Source organism: Trachypithecus francoisi, unplaced genomic scaffold (assembly GCF_009764315.1).
Source record: "Trachypithecus francoisi isolate TF-2019V2 unplaced genomic scaffold, Tfra_2.0 Lachesis_group10, whole genome shotgun sequence".
Classification (NCBI taxonomy): domain Eukaryota; kingdom Metazoa; phylum Chordata; class Mammalia; order Primates; family Cercopithecidae; genus Trachypithecus; species Trachypithecus francoisi.
This window is the reverse complement of record NW_022681455.1, coordinates 9898803-9922500: the sequence shown is the minus strand read 5'-3', so window position 1 is coordinate 9922500 and position 23698 is coordinate 9898803. Positions and strand designations below refer to the sequence as shown.

At 38.1% G+C, this 23698-nt stretch overlaps 1 protein-coding gene across 1 annotated transcript in view; it reads left to right on the top strand.

The window, feature by feature from the left end:
- The window catches only part of OFCC1 (orofacial cleft 1 candidate 1), a 517189-nt gene that overhangs the window by 292262 nt on the left and 201229 nt on the right, over positions 1–23698 (top strand). Inside the window, exon 7 of the mRNA XM_033219478.1 lies at positions 21743–21829. Within this exon, the coding sequence (XP_033075369.1) occupies positions 21743–21829 (87 nt within the window). The remainder of the gene's footprint in view (positions 1–21742; positions 21830–23698) is intronic.

Below are 23698 nucleotides of genomic sequence, written 5' to 3'. Positions count from 1 at the left end.
GTAATGAAGCATGAGCTGGCACAGATGTGTTCTCGGCTGGTCCCACTTAGCAGCCTCATCAGGATTTCCACCTGTATGAAACAGGCAGTGCAGATCCCAGTAGATTGTCATGGTGTACAGGGCATGCATGTTGTGATTTTTTTTTTTTTTTTTTTTTTTTGAGACAGAGTCTCGCTGTGTCGCCCAGGCTGGAGTGCAGTGGCCGGATCTCAGCTCACTGCAAGCTCCGCCTCCCGGGTTTACGCCATTCTCCTGCCTCAGCCTCCCGAGTAGCTGGGGCTACAGGCGCCGCCACCTCGCCCGGCTAGTTTTTTGTATTTTTTAGTAGAGACGGGGTTTCACCGTGTTAGCCAGGATGGCCTCCAACTCCTGACCTCGTGATCCGCCTTTCTCGGCCTCCCAAAGGCATGTTGTGATTTTTAATTCCTAAGGCTCAGGGGAAATTCTGCCAGCCTCTAAGTATTGAATATCTACCTTCTAGGTAATATCATACATGTTCACATCGATGGATTTTGCTTGGGTTTTCTTCTCCTTGCCTGTGCATGCGTGTGTGTGTTTCTGTAAGTCTGTAGCTAGGTGGTGGGATGTAGGGCTATCAAAATAATAATAATAATAATAATAACAGCTACCATTCTTTCTTTAGTGCTTATTATATATTGTCAGATACTAAGCACTTTATGTACATTACCTCATTTAATTTCATACTTCTTTAGGGTGGCATAGTAGGATAGGTATTCAGTTAATGCAATAAAAGCCCCAGTAACAGTGACTTAGACAAGTTTTGGTGTCTTTCGTTTTTTAAAAATGGACTTTTAAGTTCAGGGGTACATGTTCAAGTTCATTATATAGGTAAACTTGTGTCATGGGGGTTTGTTGTACCGATTATTTCATCACCCAGGTATTAAACCTAGTACCCATTAGGTATTTTTCCTGATCCTTTCCCTCCTCCCACCTTCCACCCTCCAGTAGGCCCCAGTGTATGTTGTTCCCCTTTGTGTGTCCATGTGTTCTCATCATTTAGCTCCCACTTATAAGTGAGAAGATGTGGTATTTGGTTTTCTATTCCTGCATGAGTTTGTTAAGGATAATGACCTCCAGCTCCATCCCTGTTTTTGCAAAGGACATGATCTTATTTTATTATGGCTACATAGTATTCCATGGTGTGTATCTACCACATTTTCTTTATGCAGTCTACCATTGATGGGCATTTAGGTTGATTCCACATCTTTGCTATTGTAAATAGTGCTTCAATGAGCATATGTGTGGATGTGTCTTTATGGTAGAACAGTTTATATTCCTTTGGTTATGTTCCCCCTAAAGGGATTGCTGGGTCAAATAGTATTTCTGATATTAGGTCTTTGAGAAATCGTCACACTGTCTTCTGCAATGGTTGAACTAATTTACACTACTACCAACTGTGTGTAAGTATTCCTTTTTCTCCACAACTTCACCAGCATCTGTTATTTTTGATTTTTTAATAATAGCCATTCTGACTGGCGTGAGATGGTATCTCTCTGTGGTTTTGGTTTGTATTTCTCTAATAATCAGTTATGTTGAGGTTTTTTTTCATATAATTGTTGGCCACATGCTATTCTTTTTTGAGAAGTGTCTGTTCATGTCCTTTTCCTACTTTTTAACAGGGTTGTTTGTTTTATTCTTGTAAATTTGTTTAAGTTCCTTATAGATGCTGAATATTATTCCTTTGTTAGATGCATAGTCTGCAAAAATTTTCTCCCATTCTGTAGGTTGTCTGCTTACTCTGCTGATAGTTTCTTTTGCTGTCCAAAAATTCTTTAGTTTAATTACATCTTATTTGTCAATTTTTGCTTTCGTTGTAATTGCTTTTGGTGTCTTTGTAATTAAATCTTTGCCTGTGCCTGTGTTCACAATGATATTGCCTAGGTTGTCTTCCAGGGTTTTTGTAGTTTTGGGTTTTACATTTAAGTCTTTAATCCATCTTGAGTTGATTTTTGTATATGATGTAAGAAAGGGATCCAGTTTCAATCTTCTGCATATGGCTAGTCAGTTATCCCAGCACCATTTTTTAAATAGGAAGTCCTTTCCCCTTTGCTTGTTTTTGTCAGGTTTGTCAAAGATCAGATAGTTTAGGTGTGTGGCCTTATTTCTGGAGTTTCTATTCTGTTCCATTTGTCTATGTGTCTGTTTTTGTACCAGTACCATGCTGTTTTGGTTACTGTAGTCCTATAATATAGTTTGAAGTTTTGTAGCATGCTGCCTCCAGCTTTGTTCTTTTTGCTTAAGATTGCCTTGGCTATTCAGGCTCTTTTTTGGTAATGTATGAATTTAAAAATTTTTTTTCTAGTTCTGTGAAGAATGTCATTGGTAGTTTAATAGGAATAGCATTGAATCTATAAATTGCTTTGGGCAGTATGACCATTTTAAGGATATGTTCTTCCTATTCATGAGCATGGAATGTTTTTCCATTTGTTTGTGTCATCTCTGATTTCTTTGAGTAGTGTTTTGTAGCCCTCCTTGTAGAGATTGTTCACTTCTCTGGTTAGCTGGCATTTCTAAGTATTTTATTTGTGTGCGTGTGTGTGGCAATTGTGAGTGGGATTGCATTCCTGATTCTGCTCTCAGCTTGACTGTTATTGGTATATAGGAGTGCTAGTGATTTTTGCACATTGATTTTGTATCCCGAGACTTTGCTGAAGTTGTTTTATTAGCTTAAGGAGCTTCTGGGCTGAGACCATGGGGTTTTCTAGATATAGGATCATGTTATCTGTAAACAGGGATAGTTTGACTTCCTCTCTTCCTATTTGGATGCCCTTTATTTCTTTCTCTTGCCTGTTTGCTCTGGTCAGGACTCCCAATACTATGTTGAATAGGAGTGGTGAGAGAGGGCATCTTTGTCTCGTTCCAGTTTTCAAAGGCAATGCTTCCAGCTTTTGCCTTCGGTATGATGTTGGCTGTAGGTTAGTCATAAATGGCTCTTATTATTTTGAGGTATATTCCTTCAATACCTAGTTTATTGAGAGTTTTTAACATGAAGGGGTGTGGAATTTTACTAGCAACCTTTTCTGCATCTATTGAGATAATTATATAGTTTTTGTCTTTAGTTCTGTTTCTGTGATGAATCACATGTTTTGATTTGTGTATGCTGAACCAATCTTGCATCCCAGGTATAAAGCCTACTTGATTTTGTTGGATAAGGTTTTTGATATGCTGCTGGATTCAGTTTTCCAATATTTTGCTGAGGAGTTTTACATCTATGTTCATCAAGAATATTGGCCTGAAGTTTTTTTGTTATTGTTGTGCTTCTGCTAGGTTTTAGAAGGAGGATGATGCTGGACTCACAGAATAAGTTAGGGGAGGATTCCTTCTTCCTTATTTAAAAAGAAAAAATACCTTCAGTAGGAATGGTACCAGCTGTTCTTTGTACATCTGGTAGAACTCAGTTGTGAATCCATCTGGTCCTGGGTTTTCTTGGTTGGTAGGCTATTTATAACTGATTGAATTTCAGAGTTTGTTATTGGTCTGGTCAGGGATTTAAATTCTTCCTGGTTCAGTCTTGGGAGTCCAGGAATTTATCTATTTCTTCTAGATTTTCTAGCTTATATGCATAGAGATGTTCATAACATTCTCTGATGGTTGTTTGTATTTTGGTGGAGTCTGTGGTAATATCCTTCTTGTTTTGGATTGTGTTTATTTGGATTTTCTCTCTTTTATTCTTTATTAGTCTAGCTAACATTCTAGCTATTTTATTGATGTTTTAAAAAAACCAGCTCCTGGATTCATTGATCTTTTGAATGGTTTCCTGTGTCTCAGTTTCCCTCAGTTCAGCTCTGATTTTGGTTATTTCTTGTCTTCTTTCCATTTTATTACTCTGTAATCCCCAGGCTGTTGTTCTCATCTGCATGGTCCAAGATGACTTGATGTCACTTTTATGTTTCAGGCACTTACAGAAAAGAAAAAGGCCACATACAGGTAGTTAGATATGCCATTTCTGTTTCTATGCCTTTTGCCAGAGAGAGAGAGAGATATACCATTTCTGTTTGTATGCCTTTTGCCACATGGAGCTGCAAGAGAGGCTGGGAAATGAAGTCCTTAGCTGATAGCCAAGTTTCAAGGTGAAGTTGGAAGGTTTCTATTATTATTATTGTTATTATTATGTGAGACAGAGTCTTGCTCTGTAGCCCAGGCTGGAGTGCAGTGGTGTGATCTCGGCTCACTGCAACATCTGCCTCCTGAGTTCAAGTGATTCTCCTGCCTCAGCCTCCCAAGTAGCTGGGATTACAGGTGCCTGCCACCTCGCCTGGCTAATTTTTGCATTTTTAGTAGAGATGGGGTTTCTCTATGTTGGCCAGGCTGGTCTTGAACGCCTAACCTCAAGTCATCTGCCCGCCTCGGCCTCCCAAAATGCTAGGATTATAGACGTGAGCCACTGTGCCTGGTCAGTTTCTATTATTAAATAAGATAATGTATTTTGGGGTCAACTAGCAGGCCCTGCTCAAAGTACATTTTATTATTATCCTCATCCTATAGATGAGGAAATCAAGGTTGTAGCTTGGCTAAGGTAAAGCATACAATGTGTGCTATGATGAGATATTTAAAGGAGGACTTGTTTGGTTCTGTGGTGTACGCATTTTACTCCTCTGCTGCATCTCTCTCTCTCCTGATTAGGGGTGATGTCACCTGATAAAAGGACAGGGCATTGTGTGGGAATGTCAGCATGACATCTAGTGTGGCTGCATGACGTAATCAGAAAGGAAACTCTAGAGCTTGGCCAGACATGCAAGGTCAGCAAATCCATAGATCAGCCGAGAAGATGCAGGAAAGATGAATGCACAGGAACAGGAAGGGAGGGTAGAGTCCTTTGGCATCCATTTGGCCTCTCAGTCAACTCTTGACTCCGAAGATGAACTTCTGGTATCATCAGTCCTGAGGCAGGCACATTTTAGCTCTTTGGTTCCCTTGACAGAAATGGTCTTCTTATTGAGCTCGAGTATTTCACAGTTGGATCCTGGAGGTAAAAATGGGTCCTTTAGCCCAAATGGAGGATGGAGCAGCCCTTCTTTACAAATTTATATTTAGCAGAGGTATTCAGATTTCTTCAGTAAGAATTTTTATTCCCTGGGGGCTGAAAAAGACTAGGAAGCCTTTGTGAAAAATCTCAAACTTTTAAGTTTTTAGATTGATATTCAGGTCAGAAGTAGAGTACTACTTGATGACTTACCTGTTTGGAACTCAATAAAATGAGGCATGGCAAATAATTACACTTATGATACATCAGGTGTTGGAGAGAGAGAGAAAAGTGAGGTTATAAGAAGGATGCCATCTATGTCTTAGGATGTAAGTACATGTTACAGGCAAGCACTATCTAATAGAAAGTAAAGAGAGCCACATACATCATTTAAAATTTTCTCCGTTTAGGAAGCTGAGGCTGGAGGATCACTTAAAGCCAGGAGTTTCAGATCAGCCTGGGCAACAAAGTGAGACCCCATCCCCCCAAAAAAAGAAATTAGTCAGGGGTGGTGGCAGGCACCTGTAATTCCAGCTACTCAGTAGGATGAGGTGGGAGGATTACTTAAGCCCAGGAAGTCAGAGGCTGCAGTGAGCTATGATCATGTCACTGCACTTCAGCCTAAGCTACAGAGCAAGACCCCATCTCTAAAGTAAAAAATAAAGAAATACAATTTCTGAGAGCTACCATAACAAGATTTTTTCAAAAAGCTCAGTTATTTCTAATAATGTATTTTATTTAAACCAAGATCTCTAAAATATTATCATTTTAACTTATAACCAATGTAAAACTGAAATATTTTCCCTTTTTTGTATGAAATCTTTAAAACACAGTGTGAATCATTACACTGACAGCAAACCTCAATGTGAGTCAGCCCCATTTCAAGTGCTCTATAGGCATACCATTATAGGTTTAGTTCCTGTGTCTTAGGAAAGACTAGGCATGAAGGTAGTTATTTTCACGAGTGATCATCAGTTTGGTTTTGGAGGATGGGAGGAACCAAATTTGTAAGCCAAAAATAAAGCAGAGAGGAAGAAACCAAAGAGAAGGAACTTTGGATGAAAAATCCAGGAATGATTTATCATCCTTACAGTTGATAACTTACAAATCCAGCCAGTTACTGACAGAGGCAGGAGTTACACTCTCTGTATTCTGGAATATAGCCAACTTAAAAAATTATCTGATGCATTTTTACCTTTCCCTATTCCCTTTGAGGGGACTTCTGAAAAAATTCAATTGCAAATGATACATGCAATTTTATGGTTTGTGAACAAAGAAGAATATTTGAAATACGTGCATGTAGAAACTACTGGATATCATAGAACACAGTGTTTCTTGTTAATACAATTTTTAAAAGAACATTTATATTAACTGCCAATGTGGTTACTTAGAGAAAATAGAGTAGTGACAAATTTTCCCCACAGTAATATTACAATTAGCACAAATTATCATCTGGTAAGTAAATATGAATACATTTCTTCCTTTAAGATGCTTTTTAAAGAAATGCATTGTATGTAATGGCAGAATTCCAACATGACTTTATTCAAATTCCCTCAAGGAAATGAAAAATTATTTGCCAAATAGCAATTTAAATTATGAAGGAAATGTCTAGGAGAGGGATTTTCTAGAACCAAATCTTTATAAAAAAGATTTCAAGTTTATGATGGATTGAGTCTCTTAGTATAGTAGAAAAGTAATTAAAGTAAGGACACACTGATCTTCAGGAATAGCCAAAGCAGGCAACTACCAATTGCTGTGATTTCAAGATCATTTGGAAGGCCTTCATATATCCTCAGATCCCACCTGGAGACTCCAATGTTAAGGCATCCTTAGAAGCTTACTCATCTAAACATTCTTCAGGGAAAAGGACAATGTGCAGCAGAGCTGACACTATAAGTTGGTATCAGCCTTTTTTTTTTTTTTTTTTTTGAGACAGAGTCTAGCTTCCTCTATTGCCCAAGCTGGAGTGCAGTGGCACTATCTCAGCTCACTGCTGCCTCCACCCCACGGGTTCAAGCAACTCTCATGCCTCAGGCTCCCAAGTAGCTGGGACTACGAGTGCACGTCACCACATCTGGCTAATTTTTGTATTTTCAGTAGAGATGGGGTTTCCCCATGTTGACCAGGCTGGTCTCAAACTCCTGGTCCCAGGCGGATTGCTAGGGGCCAGGAGTAACAGACGTGAGCCACCATGCCCGGACAGTAATAGTCATTTTTGCAAGGTGCAAATGGAAAAACAACAGAACAGAATTGAACTCTCAGTCCTTCCTTCTCACTGTGGCTGTATCCCCTCCTGGCCTGCTCTGCCTTTGCTCCCCCACCGCTGATGAAAGTCTGCCAGGCTCTGCATCACACTTTTCTTTCAGTTTCCACTGGCCTTGCACTTGTAAGCAGACAATTAGCAAAAACGTTAAACATCCCATGCTGTACATTCCCAGACGAATGTGCATGTATGTAATTTTTTAAAGTATGAATGCAAAGATTTATTAGAAGGATTTTTAAAAGTCATACAACTTTTTAACACTTATTTTAGGTTTGGGGGTACATGTGAAGGTTTGTTACATAGGCAAGCACATGTCACAGGAGTTTATTGTACAGATTATTTCACTACCCAGGTATTAATTCATCACCCAAGTATTAAGCCCAGTATCCAATAGTTACCTTTTCTGCTCCTTTCCCTCCTCCCACCCTCCACCCTCAAATAGACAGCAGTGTCTGTTGTTTTCTTCTTTGTGTTTGTAAGTTCTTATCATTTGGCTCCTACTCATACGTGAGATCATGCAGTATTTAGTTTGCTACAGATAATAGCCTCCACCTCCATCCATGTTCCCGCAAAAGTCATGACATCATTCTTTTTTACAACTGCATAGTATTCCATGGTGTGTATGAACCACATTTTCTTTATCCAATCGGTCACTGATGGGCATTTTGGTGGATTCCATGTCTTCACTATTGTGAGTAGTGCTACCATGAACTTTCACGTGCGTGTGTCTTTATGGTAGAATGATTTATATTCCTCTGTGTATATGCCGAATAATGGGATTTCTGGGTCAAATGGTAGTTCTGCTTTTAGCTCTGAGGAATTGCCATACTGTTTTCCACAAGGGTTACACTAATTTACCCTCCCACCGACAGTGCATAAGTGTTCCCTTTTCTCTGCAACCTCACCAGCATCTGCTATTTATTTATTTATTTATTTATTTATTTATTTATTTAGACTTTTTAGTAATCGCCTTTCTGACTGGTGTGGGATGGTATCTCATTGTGATTTGCATTTCTCTAATGATCAGTGATATTGAGTTTTTTTTCCTATGCCTATTGGCTGCATGAATGTCTTCTTTTCAGAAGTGTCTGTTCGTGTCCTTTGCTGGGCTGCATGTCTTCTGCTCCATCTTGCCCAGAACCAGCGTTTGTTGTGTGCACACTGCTTCCCTGATTGCACTGTCTCAGCTCATCCTCAGTGCCCACTGGCCGTCACATCCTGCCTGAAGATGATTTGCTAGATGATAACAGCATATCCGGAATTATCATAGTTGAAAAGAGATGCGTTGAGAAGCTATAACTGCTTAGAACTTCACAAAGAGAGTTGGTTTTTGTTCCTAACCTGGGTGGGGAGAAAGGGCACCTTTACTATTCCAAATGTATAATATGGTGATACTAAAAATAGAGTTAATACCTGAGTTCTATTTTTTATTTTTTGTATCTATTTTTTATAGAAACAGAGTCTCACTATGTTGCCTAGGCTGGCCTCTAACTCCTGGGCTAAATTCTAAATGGCAATAAAATGTAATGTGGGACAGATGTGAGAAGCGGCTATAGGAAGATTCCAGATAGGAAGAAAAAGAAATAGTTATAGACATGAATAGTGGAAAAGGTAAACTCATGGTAAGTTTTTTTTGTTGTTGTTGTTTGTTTTTGTTTTTGAGACGGAGTCTTACTCTTGTCGACAAGTGCAATGACACAATCTCGGCTCACTGCAACCTCTGCCTCCTGGGTTCAGGTGATTCTCCTGCCTCAGCAGCCTAAGTAGCTGGGATTACAGGAACCCACCACCACACCTCACTAAGTTTTGTATTTTTAGTAGAGACGGGGTTTCACCATGTTGGCCAGGTTGATCTTGAACTCCTCACCTCAGGTGATCCACCCGCCTCAGCCTCCCAAAGTGCTCGGATTACAGGCATGAGCCACCATGCCCAGCCTTATGGTGAATTTTAAAAATTGCACTTGGGAAGTTTTTCCCTTTTAATTTTTAACTTTTGTTGAGATTATTTCAAAACTAAGTGGAAAAGAAATGAATGTAATTAATTGTGTACATTATTGCTTATGCTAGGCATAGCTATACTTACTAAAAAAAGCAAAATTGACAATATTGAGGAATACAACCCTGCTTTTCCCTCTTTTCTCCTGGGAGTTGTGCATTGCAGTTGTTTCTGTACTCTTTTGCTGGACATCACTTGGTGGCATCTTCCAAGGATGCAGACAGGTTGCTATGATGCTTGTGTGAACATGTGCCACTTAGAGCTCCTTGGTGGTAACAACAGAAACCATCTCTTACTAATTCAAGCAGAATGATTTCATGAGCTCTGAGATTCAATAGTGGAAATGGGCAAAACCCAAGATGGCTACAGGAAGTTGGAAACACAGTAACTGTCCCATAGCAGGAGCAGTCTGGTTTTGAAACAGCTCTTACCACTGTGATGAGTAAATGCCAAGTGTTCTTTCCATCCTTGCTTCACTTATTCAAAATTCTAAGTCTTAGGGACAGAACATTTGGCTCGCCATGCGTAGGCCGCTTGCTTGCCTCCTGGCTCTATCACAGGGTAGGAGAAGTAGGTTCTGTCAAGCCCTCCTTGGCTTCTGTAGTTGGAGAGAGGAATCTGAAGTTACTGGGCCACCGAGACTGTACACAACGAAACTAGGAAATTGTGATGCCATTAGGGAGGGGAAATGGATGCAAGACAACAATGACAAATAAGCCAAACAAAAATCTGATAAATGTTCCTATGGTTGATATGGCTTAGATTGTTTACTGGCTGCCTCCTATTGCTAATAATGTCAGTACAACATCAATGAAAACAGAAGTGGTATATGCATGATGAGTTGGACATAATTTATTCAACGTTTTGATCAGAAGTTAGATATATAAAACATCAAAAATGCTTTATGTGTCTCTCCATTTCTTCCTCCTCATTCATTGAAAAGCATTATTTACTGAACATTTTCTATTTTTCAGGCACTATGCCAGGTATGAGAAATATAAAAATAAACAGAAAAGACATAAAGGATTTCTATGTTTATGAAATATATTATGTAAGCAGAGTTACAATGAAGGTAACTGCAGGCATACTTTGGAGATATTGCAGATCTAGTTCTAGACCACCACCATAACACGAATATCACAAAACAGTGACACATGTAAATGTATTGGTTTCCCAGTGCATATAAAACTTATGTTTACACTCTACTGTAGTCTATAAAGTGTGCAGTAGCATTATGTTAAAAAATATGTATGTGCCCTAATTAAAAAAATACTTTGCTGCTAAAAATTGCAACAATCCTCTGAGCCTTCAGTGAGTCATAATCTTTGCTGGTGGGGTGTCTTGTCTAGATGTTGATGGCTGCTGACTGGTCAGTGGTGGTTGCTGAAGTTGAGGTGGCTGTGGAAATTTCTTAAAATAATACAACAATGAAGTTTGCCACAGCAATTGACTCTTCCTTTCACAAAAGATTTCTCTGTAGCATGCGATGCTGTTGGATAGCATTTACTCACATTAGAACTTTCAAAATTGGAGTCAATCGTCTCAAACTCTATAGCTGCTTTGTCAACTAAGTTTATGTAATATTCTAAATCCTTTGCCATCATTTCAAACAATGTTCACAGCATCTTCACTGGGAGAAGACTCCATCTTAAAAAACCACTTTCTTTGCTCATTCATAGAAAGCAACTTCTTATCCATTCAGGTTTTATCAGGAGATTGCAGCATTTCTGTCTATTTCAGCCTCTACTTCTAACTCTAGTTCTCTTGATATTTCTACCACATCTGCAGTTAATTCCTCCACGGAAGTCTTGAACCCCTCAAAGTTACCCATGGGGGTCAGAATCAATTTCTTCCAAACTCCTGTTAATGTTGATATTTTGACCTCCTCCCATGAATCACAAATGTTCTTAATGACAACTATAATTGTGAATCCTTTCTAGAAGGTTTTTAATTTCCTTTGCCTAGATCCAACAGAGGAATTTCTACCTATTGGATCCGTACCTTTATGAAATGTATTTCTGAAATAATAAGATTTGAAAGTCAAACCTACTCCTTGATCCGTGGACTGCAGAATGGATGTTGTGTTAGCAAGCATGAAAACAACATTCATCTCCTTGTGCTTCTCCATCAGGAGCTCTTGGGGACCAGGTGCACTGTCAATGAGAAGTAATATTTTGAAAAAAATCTCTGTTTCTGAGCAATGGTCTGTTAACAGATGTGCTGTCATCCAGGCTTTCTTGTTCCATTTATGGAGCACAGGCAGATGTAGTGTAATTCCTAAGGGCCCTAAGATTTTCAGAATGGTACATAGTATCCGCGTCAGCTTAAGGTGATCAGCTGCATTAGCCCCTAAGAAGTGAGTCCAACTGTTCTTTGAAGCTTTGAAGACAGGCACTGACTTCTCTCTAGCTGTGAAAGTTCTAGATGGCATCTTCTTCCAACAGAAGGCGATTTCATCTGCGTGGAAAATCTATTCTTTCACATAGCCACCTTCATCAATGATCTTAGCTAGATCTTCTGGATAACTTGCTGCAGCTTCTGCATCAGCACTTACTGCTTCACCTTGCCCTTTTCTGTTATGGAAATGGCTTCTTTCCTGAAACCTCACCAGCCAACCTCTGCTAGCTTCATTTTTTTCTTCTGCAGTTTTCTCACCTCTCTCAGCCTTCACAGAATTGAAGAAAGCTAGGGTCTTGCTCTGGATTAGGCTTTGGTTTAAGGGAATATTGTGGCTGATTCCATCTTCTATCCACACCTCTAGAACTTTCTCCATATTAGCAAGGCTATTTTGCTTTCTTATAATTCATGTGCTCACTGGAGTAGCACTTTTAATTTCTGTAAAGAGCTTTTCCTTTGCATTTGCAATGTGGAGGTTGGGTGGGTACAAGACGTCTAGCTTTCCGTCTGTCTCACCTTTCGACATGTCTTCCTCACTAAGTTTAATCATTTCTAGCTTTTGAATAAAGTGACAGATATATGACTCTTTTTTTCACTTGAACATGTAGAGGCCACTGTAGGGTTATTCATTGGTTTAATTTCTATATTGTTGTGTTTCACGGAATAGCGGGCCTGAGTAGAGGGAGAAAGATAAGGGATAAAGAGAACAGCTGGTCAGTGGAGCGGTCAGAACACACACAGTTATCTATTAAGCTTGCTGCCTTATATGGGCATGGTTTATGGTACCACAAAACAATTATAACAGTAAGGTCAACTATCACTGATCGCAGATCACCGTAACAGACAACGTAATGAAAAAGGTTGAAATATTGAGAGAATTACCAAAATGTGACACAGAGACATGAAGTGAGCACATACTGTTGGAACAATGGCATTGATAGAGTTGCTTCATGCACGTTGCCAAAAGCCGTCAATTTGTGAAAAACATGTTATCTGCAAAGCACAATAAAGTGAAGAGCAATCAAACAAGATGTTCCTGTGTTTAGATTACAGTTGATCAGGCTGAGCACGGTGGCTCACGCCTGTAATCCCAACGCTTTGGGAGGCCAAGGTGGTTGGATCACCTGAGGTCAGGAGTTTGGGACCAGCCTGGCCAACATGACGAAACCCCATCTCTACTAAAAATACAAAAATTAGCCAGGTGTGGTGGTGCATGCCTGAAATCCCAGCTACTTGGTAGGCTGAGGCAGGACAATCGCTGGAGCCTGGGAGGCAGACATTGCAGTGAGCTGAGATTGCGCCACCGTACTCCAGCCTGGGTGACAGAGAGAGACTCCATCTCAAAAAAAAAAAAAAAAAAATTACAGTTGATCAAGATTCATCTGGCACTCTCAAACACATAATATGTGCTTATATACGATTTTGACATCTATTTTATAAACACCTTTTATTCAATGAATAAAAGAATGAATTTGTAGATATATGGCCAAAACAAAAGCGTGTGTGTGTGTGTGTAGACATACCATAATAGTATAATTGGGATTCCAGTTCAGTTAAGTTAAGCCATGTTCAGTTTAGGACTGAGCACATCTGAGGCTTTGTGGATTAAAGTGGCCTAAAATGAACACAGGCTTGCAATGAAAAAACTGAGACAGAAATGTAGGTTTTCTGATACATCAATGATGTGGTCAATATCTTAGCACTTGGACTCCAAAAATGCTTTCTTTTTTAAACTTAGTTCCCTTTAAATATTGGGTGAAATTAAAAAAAAAATACTTTTTGGCAATTAGAGTAAGAAGCTGTACTATATTAATGAAATTTCATATTAAATTCACCTTCACTAAGCTGTCTTTTGTCACCATTCGACTAGTTCATTTGTTGCATTTTCATTTTAAGAAAGACTAAGATGCCTCCTGGGAAGAGACTAATTCTAAGGAAAGAGACAGTCAGGCACACAAGCTTGATGTCATGCCAGTATCTCGGGGCCAGAGAGGAAAGGTAATTTTGATTACAGTACGATGTTTGCCAATTGTATTGTCCTGTGGCCTAATCCTCAGGCATTTATTCTGGGGAGTTAGAGGGAGGGGCTTGGAGTGAACGCTGAGATCTCCGTCAGTTGTAGGGGCCTCTGTGTAACATGGAGGAGCAGCATGTGGTGGGTAGGAGCTGGGAGATGGCATATACTGGACCCCTTCACTTAGCATTGCTGATAGAACATTGGATGGACAGAGGTGTGAGTGCAAGCTTTGATCAGAACTAGGAAGATGTTGGAGAGAATGTGGCATGGCCTGCAATGGGCACCAGCAAGAATCAGTGTTAGAGGCGGCAGTAGTCAATGGAGGTGACCCCAGCAGCAGCTCTGACATGACAGGAAGTGCTGTCCATGTGGCTTTGTGGACTGGAGGTGCCGCCAGTTGTTTCATGATGGATGTGGAGACGCTGGTGGTTTGTAGAGCATGGTGGTCAGCATAGAATCCTTGACAGCAGGCAGCAATGCTGAAGGCTGAGAGTAGGGAAGGAAGATGGCAGACATTCCAGAAATGTGGAGAGGAGTGAGTTCTGAGCATATGTGATCTCAGGACTTAGATCCTTCTGGAAGAGATGAGTGGTAGTTAGAATAAAGGATAGGGATCCATAGCGGTTGTGCCTGAGGTAGAGAAATCCTGGGTTAGGGTAATAACTGTGACCCTAAATTTACCTTGAGACCACTCTGGCCATTAGAAATACACATGTACAAAAATTTGTAATAGAAATAACATAAGCACTTGTGTTAAGTGCATAATTCAAATTGTCTGAGCAAATATGTGATGAGAATTGTTTTTCCCGGTAGTGCACATAGCCTAGATTATTTTAGAAGTGATATTGTATAAAACTGTTTACATTTTTTTTCATTTATAGCTGTTTTTCCCTTAAGATGGAAAACAAGTGCTAAATAAAATTTATAGACCATTTACAAAATAGTTTTTTTTTTTTTTGCTTTGAGACATTTAAACAATTATTAAGGAAAAGAAAATATATAGGAAAATCATTTTCTTTAGGTTTATTGAACTGACATGGATTTGTGTCTTCAGAAACCATTGGGGTCCTAAGTGGTTTGAATCTCTTTCATTGATTTGGAAGGCTAAAAATAAATCCTCAGGAAAGCATCCTTTTTACTGAAATACAGAAATATTTTATATAAATATTAGATGTATAAAATATTTGGTCAGTTTATAAAAATAAATGTGTTTCCTTTCTTGTTTTTTTGGTTTAAACAACAACAAACAAACGAAAAAATGGAATAGCAGAGTTCCAGGACAGTGCTTGTCCAGCTGGAGAAGGAGCATTTTAATCAAACATTTGAGTTTTGGAAATGTCAGCAGAATAAGAAAAAACTTATTTATTAATTTATTTTTTCTCTGGGGAACTGCCTACCCCCAGGTAATCAGACAGATTTGCCCAGGAAATTACCACAATATCTGTTTGTGTTGTCCTTTTCTATTTCCGTTAATGATAAAACTGATGCCAGTGGTGACACTTAACTACCTCTTAAGCATAGTTAGTTTTACATTGTCGCTTCAAATCCACGTTAATGAAACCTCCAATGTATGATTTTGCAAATAATGTTTTATAAAATCTGTCATAGGTCATTGAAGAAATAATCTTTGTGAGAATTGTTTTAACATCCAGAGACATTACTATTCCAGTTCACTGATGACAGATGGATTCATACATTTAAACCAGTGGGTTTATACGTTATTCAAATTTATATACCTTTAAAATAAAAATGTGAGCACAAGAATCTATATGATAGTAAAAAGGATGCTTGAGAATCTTAGACTCATAGAAACAGTAAAACTAGAGATGATATAGGTGATTTTTTAGAGGTCCAATGACTTTCTTAATATAAACATGGCTATGTGGGAAAAAAAAAAAGATGGGAAAGACTTCAGTTTTCCAATATATTAGTGATGCAGTCAGTGTCTAAGCAGTTGGTTGGATTACCAAATTATACCTACCTCTGCTTAAATATTACATAAAAATTTCAAAAGGACTTTTTTTTTTTTTGCTACTAGAATATGAAGTTTCACTGTATCAATTAATTTCCATATAAATTTCAAACTTCATTTGGCCATCATTTTAGCTGGAATTCAATGGTTCCATTTTTGTTTTTATTTTATGTTTTTGAGACAGAGTCTTGCTCTGTCGCCCAGGCTGGAGTACAGTGGCACTATCTCGGCTCACTACAAGCTCCACTTCTCAGGTTCAAGTCATTCTCCTGCCTCAGCCTCCTGGGTAGCTGGGACTACAGGCATGCACCATAATGTCTGGCTAATTTTTGTATTTTTAGTGGAGATGGAGTTTTGCCATGTTGGCCAGGCTGGTCTTGAACTCCTGACATCAGTTAATACACCCTCCTCGGCCTCCCAAATTGAATAGTTTCAATTTTAGTATAACAAAAATTTTACTGGAAAAATTTCTCATGACTTTAGTATTTTATGCTTTCGGCATATGTTTTCTATGCTTAGTATTTTATGCTTTTAGTATAATTTAGATTAGTCTTTAATCTCCAAATAATTTCATTTAGAGTTTCTTTTGGACACTTTTTGTTTGCTATCAAAAACAATTTAGTAGGAAATAAGCTTTCTTGGACCTTCAGCAAGTGGCTTTAAAAATTTAAATCAAGTTGAAAAAATTAACAAGAAAATAAGTTTTCCATAGCTTTTATCAGAATAATTGACCAAAAACCCAATGTAAAAAGAGAGAAAAAAAAAAAAAAAAACACGGAAAGTCCTGAATCCTTTGCTTCATGAGATGGATTTTGTCTATAAATTACAAGATTTGTAAGAAAAAAGATTATTTTGTTTAAACTAAACCCAATGACCCATTATATTGATTGTTTCATATCGGAGTGTGTTTCAGTGTGCTGAAAGACTATTACCAGAATGAGCCCTTAAATACAATACATATATATAAGTAATCTTAGATCCACGAGGAGCGTGAATTGTTAAATGAATGAAGGCACAATTGGAAAGATTGTAAGGGTGACTGACGTCTAAGATCAGGTACTTTATAATCTGAAAGGCAACTTTCCAAACTCTACTCATTAACTTATTTACATGTAAGCTAATGTTGTCAAGCTTCAAACTCTCAGGAAAGAAACCGTACTTTGATATGACTTTTGGGGAACTTTTAAATATGAGAAAAAACAATATACTTATACTTAACCTTTGAATTACCACAATTACTTACCTACTGGTAACATCTTCCTGTTTAGAAGTTAGGGACGTGCTTCAGCTCCTTGAGGATTCTAGGTCCAGTGAGCACGATGCATGAATGCCTTGGGGTACCGTGGGATAAAGTCCAGCAGTAGTTAGCCACTCCACAGCACTCTGGTGATTTGCAAGTTAAAGTGCCTCATAATTTACCGTGAGGGAGGGCCTTGGGGAAGAAAGAATATGGATCAGTTGATTAGAATTTGTTAGCAAACTGCAACTGTTAATCCTATTTAGATTTTCAAATCACCGATATGTCAAATACCCACAAGATTTGGGGAGGAAGTAAAAACAAAAAGTTTTCAGCTGGAGACACTTGGATTTTCAAAGTGGGAAAAAATATGACATTTTCCCAAATTTATTTATGAAGTTCATAGGAATCAAACTTAATTTTATTTTTCCAGGCTTTATGCCTTTAAAAAGAATGCTGTTCGGGAGAATGTCCTCTGTGGTAAAATTTTGGTGCATGGTTGTAATCATAAAATACGAATTGTTTAGTTATTTAGTTGATAGTATATTGCAGAAAACACAGTTATCGGTGAGGAAAAGCTGAGCTGAAGCAGGTGGATTTACAGGAAAAGAACAAGAATGGGACCAAAACAAAACAAAACAAAAAAAACTCCTGAGAAACACACAAATGCATTAGGGTTTTCTTCCTCTCTAGCTAATGTAGCTGATTTGAAAGGAAGTGATTGCTTCGTTGAGTTAAGACACTTCGATGATTGTTACTAACCTTCCTCTGGTGGGCAATTTCATTCTCACTCTTACAGCCCCCAAGGAACTGCATGGGTGCACACTAGAGGATTTCCTGACCAAAGTTCATGTACAGTGTAATTTAAGTAAAAGCTCTGATTATGTTCTGTGCTGCTCTGAGTTAAATGATAGGAAAACCTGATATGTGTGGAAGGGCAGAAGGCAAGTGTGTGTGTTTTCCTCTCCTAGTTCAATAAAAGATAGCATGAGAAATGAATTAACTAATGCGATTCTAGACATTAAGCAGCTAATACTAGGAAGTTGGAAGCAAAAATAGAGTATCAAGAGTATTGAGAAGACCAATTTACTGATTTATTGGTTTATATATCACATCTGTTTGCTTCAATGTAGAACCATACTTCAACATATATATGTGTATATACACACACACATGGGATTGGCATATATTCATCTGAATATTACAAGGAGTTAAATATCAGCCATATTAAAATCTATCGTTTTTGTATTGCTAAATGCCCTACTTTGAATTTCTCAGTGGGTCTGTTAATTTTCCTGTGAGATGATTTTAGATATATCCAAAAGCATACTCTGAATGATTAGGACACTTTAGGAATTGATTCTATTAGCAATCTACCTTCTGGTAATATACACCATATCCTTAAAACCATCCTACTTCATTAAGTCCTGACTCCATCCAATGAAAGGCAGTAAAAGGAGCTACTGTTATGATGGAGTCCATTGTTTCTAAATTTATAACAGGTTCCATGTGTTTACTCTTCTAAATTCTACCTGCTGTGTTTAAATTATTGGTTTATTAAGACAAGGAATAGCAATAGAAAGAAACAATCATTTTAATATTTGAGAGTGTGTTTTTATTTGATTCATAGCCTGATTTATGTTACATAAGCAATTAGAAGGATAGCTTATTAAAATAATAATAAATACATTATAGCTTTACTTTCTCAATTGTCTTGAAAGCATAGTGGCTTAATCCTAAGTGGCACCCTTTGTTTGACACAAAGGTAGAGGCAAGAGCTGCAGCTCCCCCCTTCCTGGGGGTCTGACCATCCTTATCTGGCACTTTTTTCTCATCACTTTTCACTATCTAATAAACTATAAAATATACACATTTATTGTGCTTATTCTTCCACTCACAGAATGTAAGCTCTGTGAGGACAGAGATTTTTGGGTATTTCATTTTACTACTATAGTCCCATAATAAGCACTCAATAAGTATTGGTTGAATGAATGAATATGAAACATTGGAAGGTGACACTATAAAACAGTGCACTAGGAATTTCAGCAAAAACATTAGTTAATGTTGATTCTGGGGCTAGTGAAGAAGTTTGTGTTCCATTATTCACTTTATTAAATTGTAGCTTTAGGAGGTCAAGAAAAATTGAGGAACATCTACCAACAAATTGTATTTTCCATGACTTTATGACCTGGAGTCTTTTCTCCTTTGCCCAGATGTCAAAAATTTCTTTCCCTTTTATTTCTGACTGGCTAATTCCTAATCAGCTTTCCAAAAACTTATTTCCAGTAGCCATTTCTCCAAGAAGTCTTCTTTGACACCCCCAATATTGGGTAGATGCTTCTCTGATACTCTCAACCAGAATTCCATTCTTTAAATCATACCAGATTATATATGTTTAGCTTCCTTCTTCTCCCCTGCTCTGAAGGCAGGGGTCATAGTTTTCCTGTTGTTGTTGTGTTTGTTTTTTAAATTCAGACAGTACTCAGTTCCTAGAAGGCACTCAATTAAAAATAAAAGTGTGGGGGTAGGTGGTGATGATGGGGAGGAGAGATGGGATGGGGGAATAGAGAAAAAATATGAATAAAAGGTGACGAAAAGTTATTTAATCAAGAGAGAACATCTAGACAATGAAAGGATTAGGGTATTACAATAGGTTTCCAAGAGAATTTTATTTAACTAAGGAATTCAGATCATATTGTAAGACAGGTAATATTCTAGGCACTGAAGGTGCTGCAGTGAGCTAAGAAATAATGTCTTTGCATTCACAGAGGTTATATGTTAGTGGGGAAGACAGACAATAGTTGAGTATAAACTATATTTGTATAACAATACTTAACAGAATGTAAAATTAATATAAAATGCATTTAAATTATAAAAATACATAAATTCTAGGTATGCATTACAGTATAGAACTTGGGGATGTTCAAAGGACTTCAGAACTAAGAGTGTCAAAGCTGTCTCTTTGCTCAAGTGACCTCAGAATTCTTTGCTTGTAAAATGCTGTACATAGGATCCGAGAATGGGAAACACAAAATGAATCCTCCAGTATTGGCACTTGTAACCTAACACATGTACGTCAACCCACATGAAACACAGAAGGAACAATCTGTATAGACCTTAAGGGGCCCTGTTTCCAGTTATGTGTGGAGGCATCGAGCTCTGAAGGGAAATGGTGGTCTGAAGGCTCCCAGGGTGCAGGCCTCATTCATGTGCAGCTGGACAGGACCCCAACATCTCCACTGACAACAGGGATGCAAATGGTTTGAGAACCTAAAAACTAAATACACTACTCCAGACTTTTGGTTAAACATGACTTAACTTTTTTCACCCTCCAAGGTTTTGATTATCTTGGTAATATTTACTAGTCAGTTATAGAAGACAAATAATTTGAGTTTTATATTGGATTGGAGAACCTTCCAGACTATGGGTACCAGTAGTTGATTGACAATATAAGGACTATGCTACCATCCTTGTGCTAATATAGGTGAATTATTTTACCAGCATATGGAAGGGCATAGTTAGAGTATCACAGTGCTTTGTGGTAGAGAGAGAGAAAAAAAAAACACACACACACACAGTGAATGAGGAAGAATGGTGTTATTGCAGTACATAAGACTTTGATTACATACCACCAAGATTCCTATCAGCCTAGTAGTTGTTGACAGATAAAATAACAAAAATGAAACTCATTTATTCTTTCCTTATTGAGACCTCAAGGTAAAGCAGATTTTCAGTTTTTGTACTTAACTGCGTGATAGAACAGAGACCAACACAAAAATGTGTCAGTCCAGAAATAGAAATTAAACCTAGGTTCACATCAAAATTTCATTTAGCCTTGGAAAAGGAGCTGCCATTTGGATTACTTTTGATCCTAAAACAAATATACTAAAGAATATCACAGTATACCTGTTATGTATTAATCCTTCCCTGCGAACCATACTTTCAAAGTTGTTGTTTTCATTCTACAAGGCTTTATTTCTTTTGCAATGTTTGAGGCAACTTGAATTATCATCAGAGTAGTGTTCATTTTGCTAGCCACAGACATATACATTTCAGTCTGCAGGAAGTATGAAACTAGATTTGGAAAATTAATAGCAGACCCTTTCTTCTATTACAAAGTTATACCTCATGCTACAGTTTGATCATGAAGATAAGGAGAGAGTAGGTGGGAGACGTGATGTGAGAAATTTTGGTTAGTGGTGTTGAGATTGTTGATGTGTGTGGGATAAATTTACGGCTAAGTCATTTGTATCTTCCCTTTATGTTACTGAAGTTGACATAAGAAAGATCTATAAGCAAGCCCCTCCTTCCCTCCCTCTTCCTTCCTTCCTTTCTTCCTTCCTTCCTTCCTTCCTTCTTTTCTCCCTCCCTCTCTCTCTTTCTTTCTCTCTCTCTTTCTTTTCACCTAACTAACAACATGTACATTATGCTGTAGTTTTTCATAATTAAGATAGTACTAAATGGCCTGTGGAATTCTGGACACAATATCATGATACACTTAGTGAAATATAAGTAAGTAAATATAATCATCAGTGAGTTCTACACATCATTATAATCCAACTACTTCCATTTCATGAGTATATCCTAAAATAGTTTGGCTTAAGTTTTTTATTATTATTCTAAAGTCTACATTTGATAATTTTCTCATTAACTTTTTAGCAACAGAAAGATAGCATGAACTTGTTTCTTGAATTACCTTTCTGACCTTTTGCAAGATGATAATTACAAAAAAAGGGAGGCCTGGAAGACTTGTAAAAAAATTAAGCTTATAAAAGAGCTAAAATTGTCCTTCTTTGCTGGTGTCGATTTCAAAATTAACATTTTGGTTCATGTGCTTCTAATAATCACTGACCCTTACCTCGTATACTTTCCACAGGAAATGAATACGGCAGAAATTACTTTGACCCACTGATGGATGAGGAAATAAACCCAAGGCAGTGTGCGATGGAGGTCAGCAGAGAAGGTGAGCTAGAATTAAGTATGTAATTTTTGTGTCAGAATATTCTTTTCCATTCATGAAAATGAGGTGACAAAGATCACCCATGCAGTTCCATTTAGATTTTGCAGCTTACAATTTAAATGATAAGTTTTAACCACTAACAACATGATGGGCAGCGAAGGTAATTTTTCATCAAGGACAGTGGGGCTGGTCAGATGGAAGAAACAGCAATGTGCTTCCATCTGATGCTACTGTGAGCAGTTGATGCCATCATAAGGCCCATGTATGTGTCTGAGGAGCATCATCACCTTCAAATGCATCTCTGCTTTTTGAATTTAAAATGAGCATTCTTCAACAAACTGCATCTAGCATGTGGGATTTCCATATTCTGTGATGACTGAAGTTCTTTCCTTGAATTCATGGTACCACCACCTCACTTTTGAGAATTATGAAGGGGAAGTGATATGATAGCAATTTCCTCTTCTATAATCTCTAATACTAGTTATGGTTGTAAAATAATAATTCAAAATTGCTCCTTAAGTGCATAGTATTATGCATATTTTATAGTTTACAAAATAGCGTTTTTATGAAGGTTATTGATGCGATATTGACAATGACAAATGTTACTTAGAATCAGCTACAGTCTAGATCATATCCCACCAGTGGGTGCCGGTCATTGAGTCTGCACTTTTTAATAAAACACTAGGGTAAATTCTCACAAAAAGGACTCAAGCATAGTGCAAAGATTATTTTATAAAGTAGCTCTCGATAACCTATTTTTAAATGATGCAGAATCCACAGATATTATCAAAAGACCTATGTGCAAGATAAGACAAGGACTTAGTCTCAGAGTCAGTTTCCACTGGTAGCTCAAAAGCCAGGATGGATGTGAGGCTGGAAAAGTTCAACCTTCTATATACCCAAACACACTTGGGGAGAAAGAGACAATTCTAGTGATTTCTGGGGAGGGGTGTTGATTGAATTACCATTGAAGTCTGTTTAAATTTCTTAGGAATCACAATATATAGTTATATTTGGTGGAATGTTTGTAATGCGAAGACTCCCTAATTTGGGAAAGGTAACTTAATAAGTTGTGTTCAATGAATAAGGAATGGTTCTAACTACAGACAGGTAAGTTTTATAAAGTATTGCTGGTCATCTTTTCCCTTCCCTAGTCAGTTACTATTGTCCGACTCCCGCAGCTAACATGGAGTCCCCCGTTTCAGAGCAGGAAGCTCTTTCTGTGTATTTACCTGTAGCCAGATCCGTGCTGGTGTGTGCTGCGGGAGGTGGGGGCTGGCCCCCTTACCAGCTGCGGGTTGGTAATGAGCCTCCTTTCTAATGAGCCTCCTTTCTAATGAGCTCCTTCGCGATTGTTTTTTATTTCCTCCATTTCCTTCTAATTGCCTTCCCCCTTTTTCTTCTCTTCTGCTTTCATTTTTCCTTTCATTTCTTCCTCAGCGTTTTTTTCCTCTTCTTTCTGAAGTTCCTTCTTCACTACATGATACGTTTTATATATATTGGAAAGAGATTTTAGATTTTTTTTGAGACAGCGTCTCACTCCCTTTACCCAGGATGGAGTGCAGTGGCATGATCACGGCTTCCTGATGCCTCAACTTCCTGGGCTCGGGTGATTGTCCCACTTCAGCCTCCTGAGTAGCTGGGGCTACAGATGTGCACCACTACGCCCAGCTAATTTTTTTTTTTTTTAATTGAGATTGAGTTTCACCATGTTGCCCAGGCTGATCTCAAACCCCTGGGCTCAAACAATTCACCTATCTCGGCCTCTTGAAGTGCAGGGATTACAGGGGATAAGCCACCATACCGGGCCTTTAGATTTCTTTTTCTCTCAAAATAGGTAAGGATTTATGTATCTTCATTTCATCTATCTAG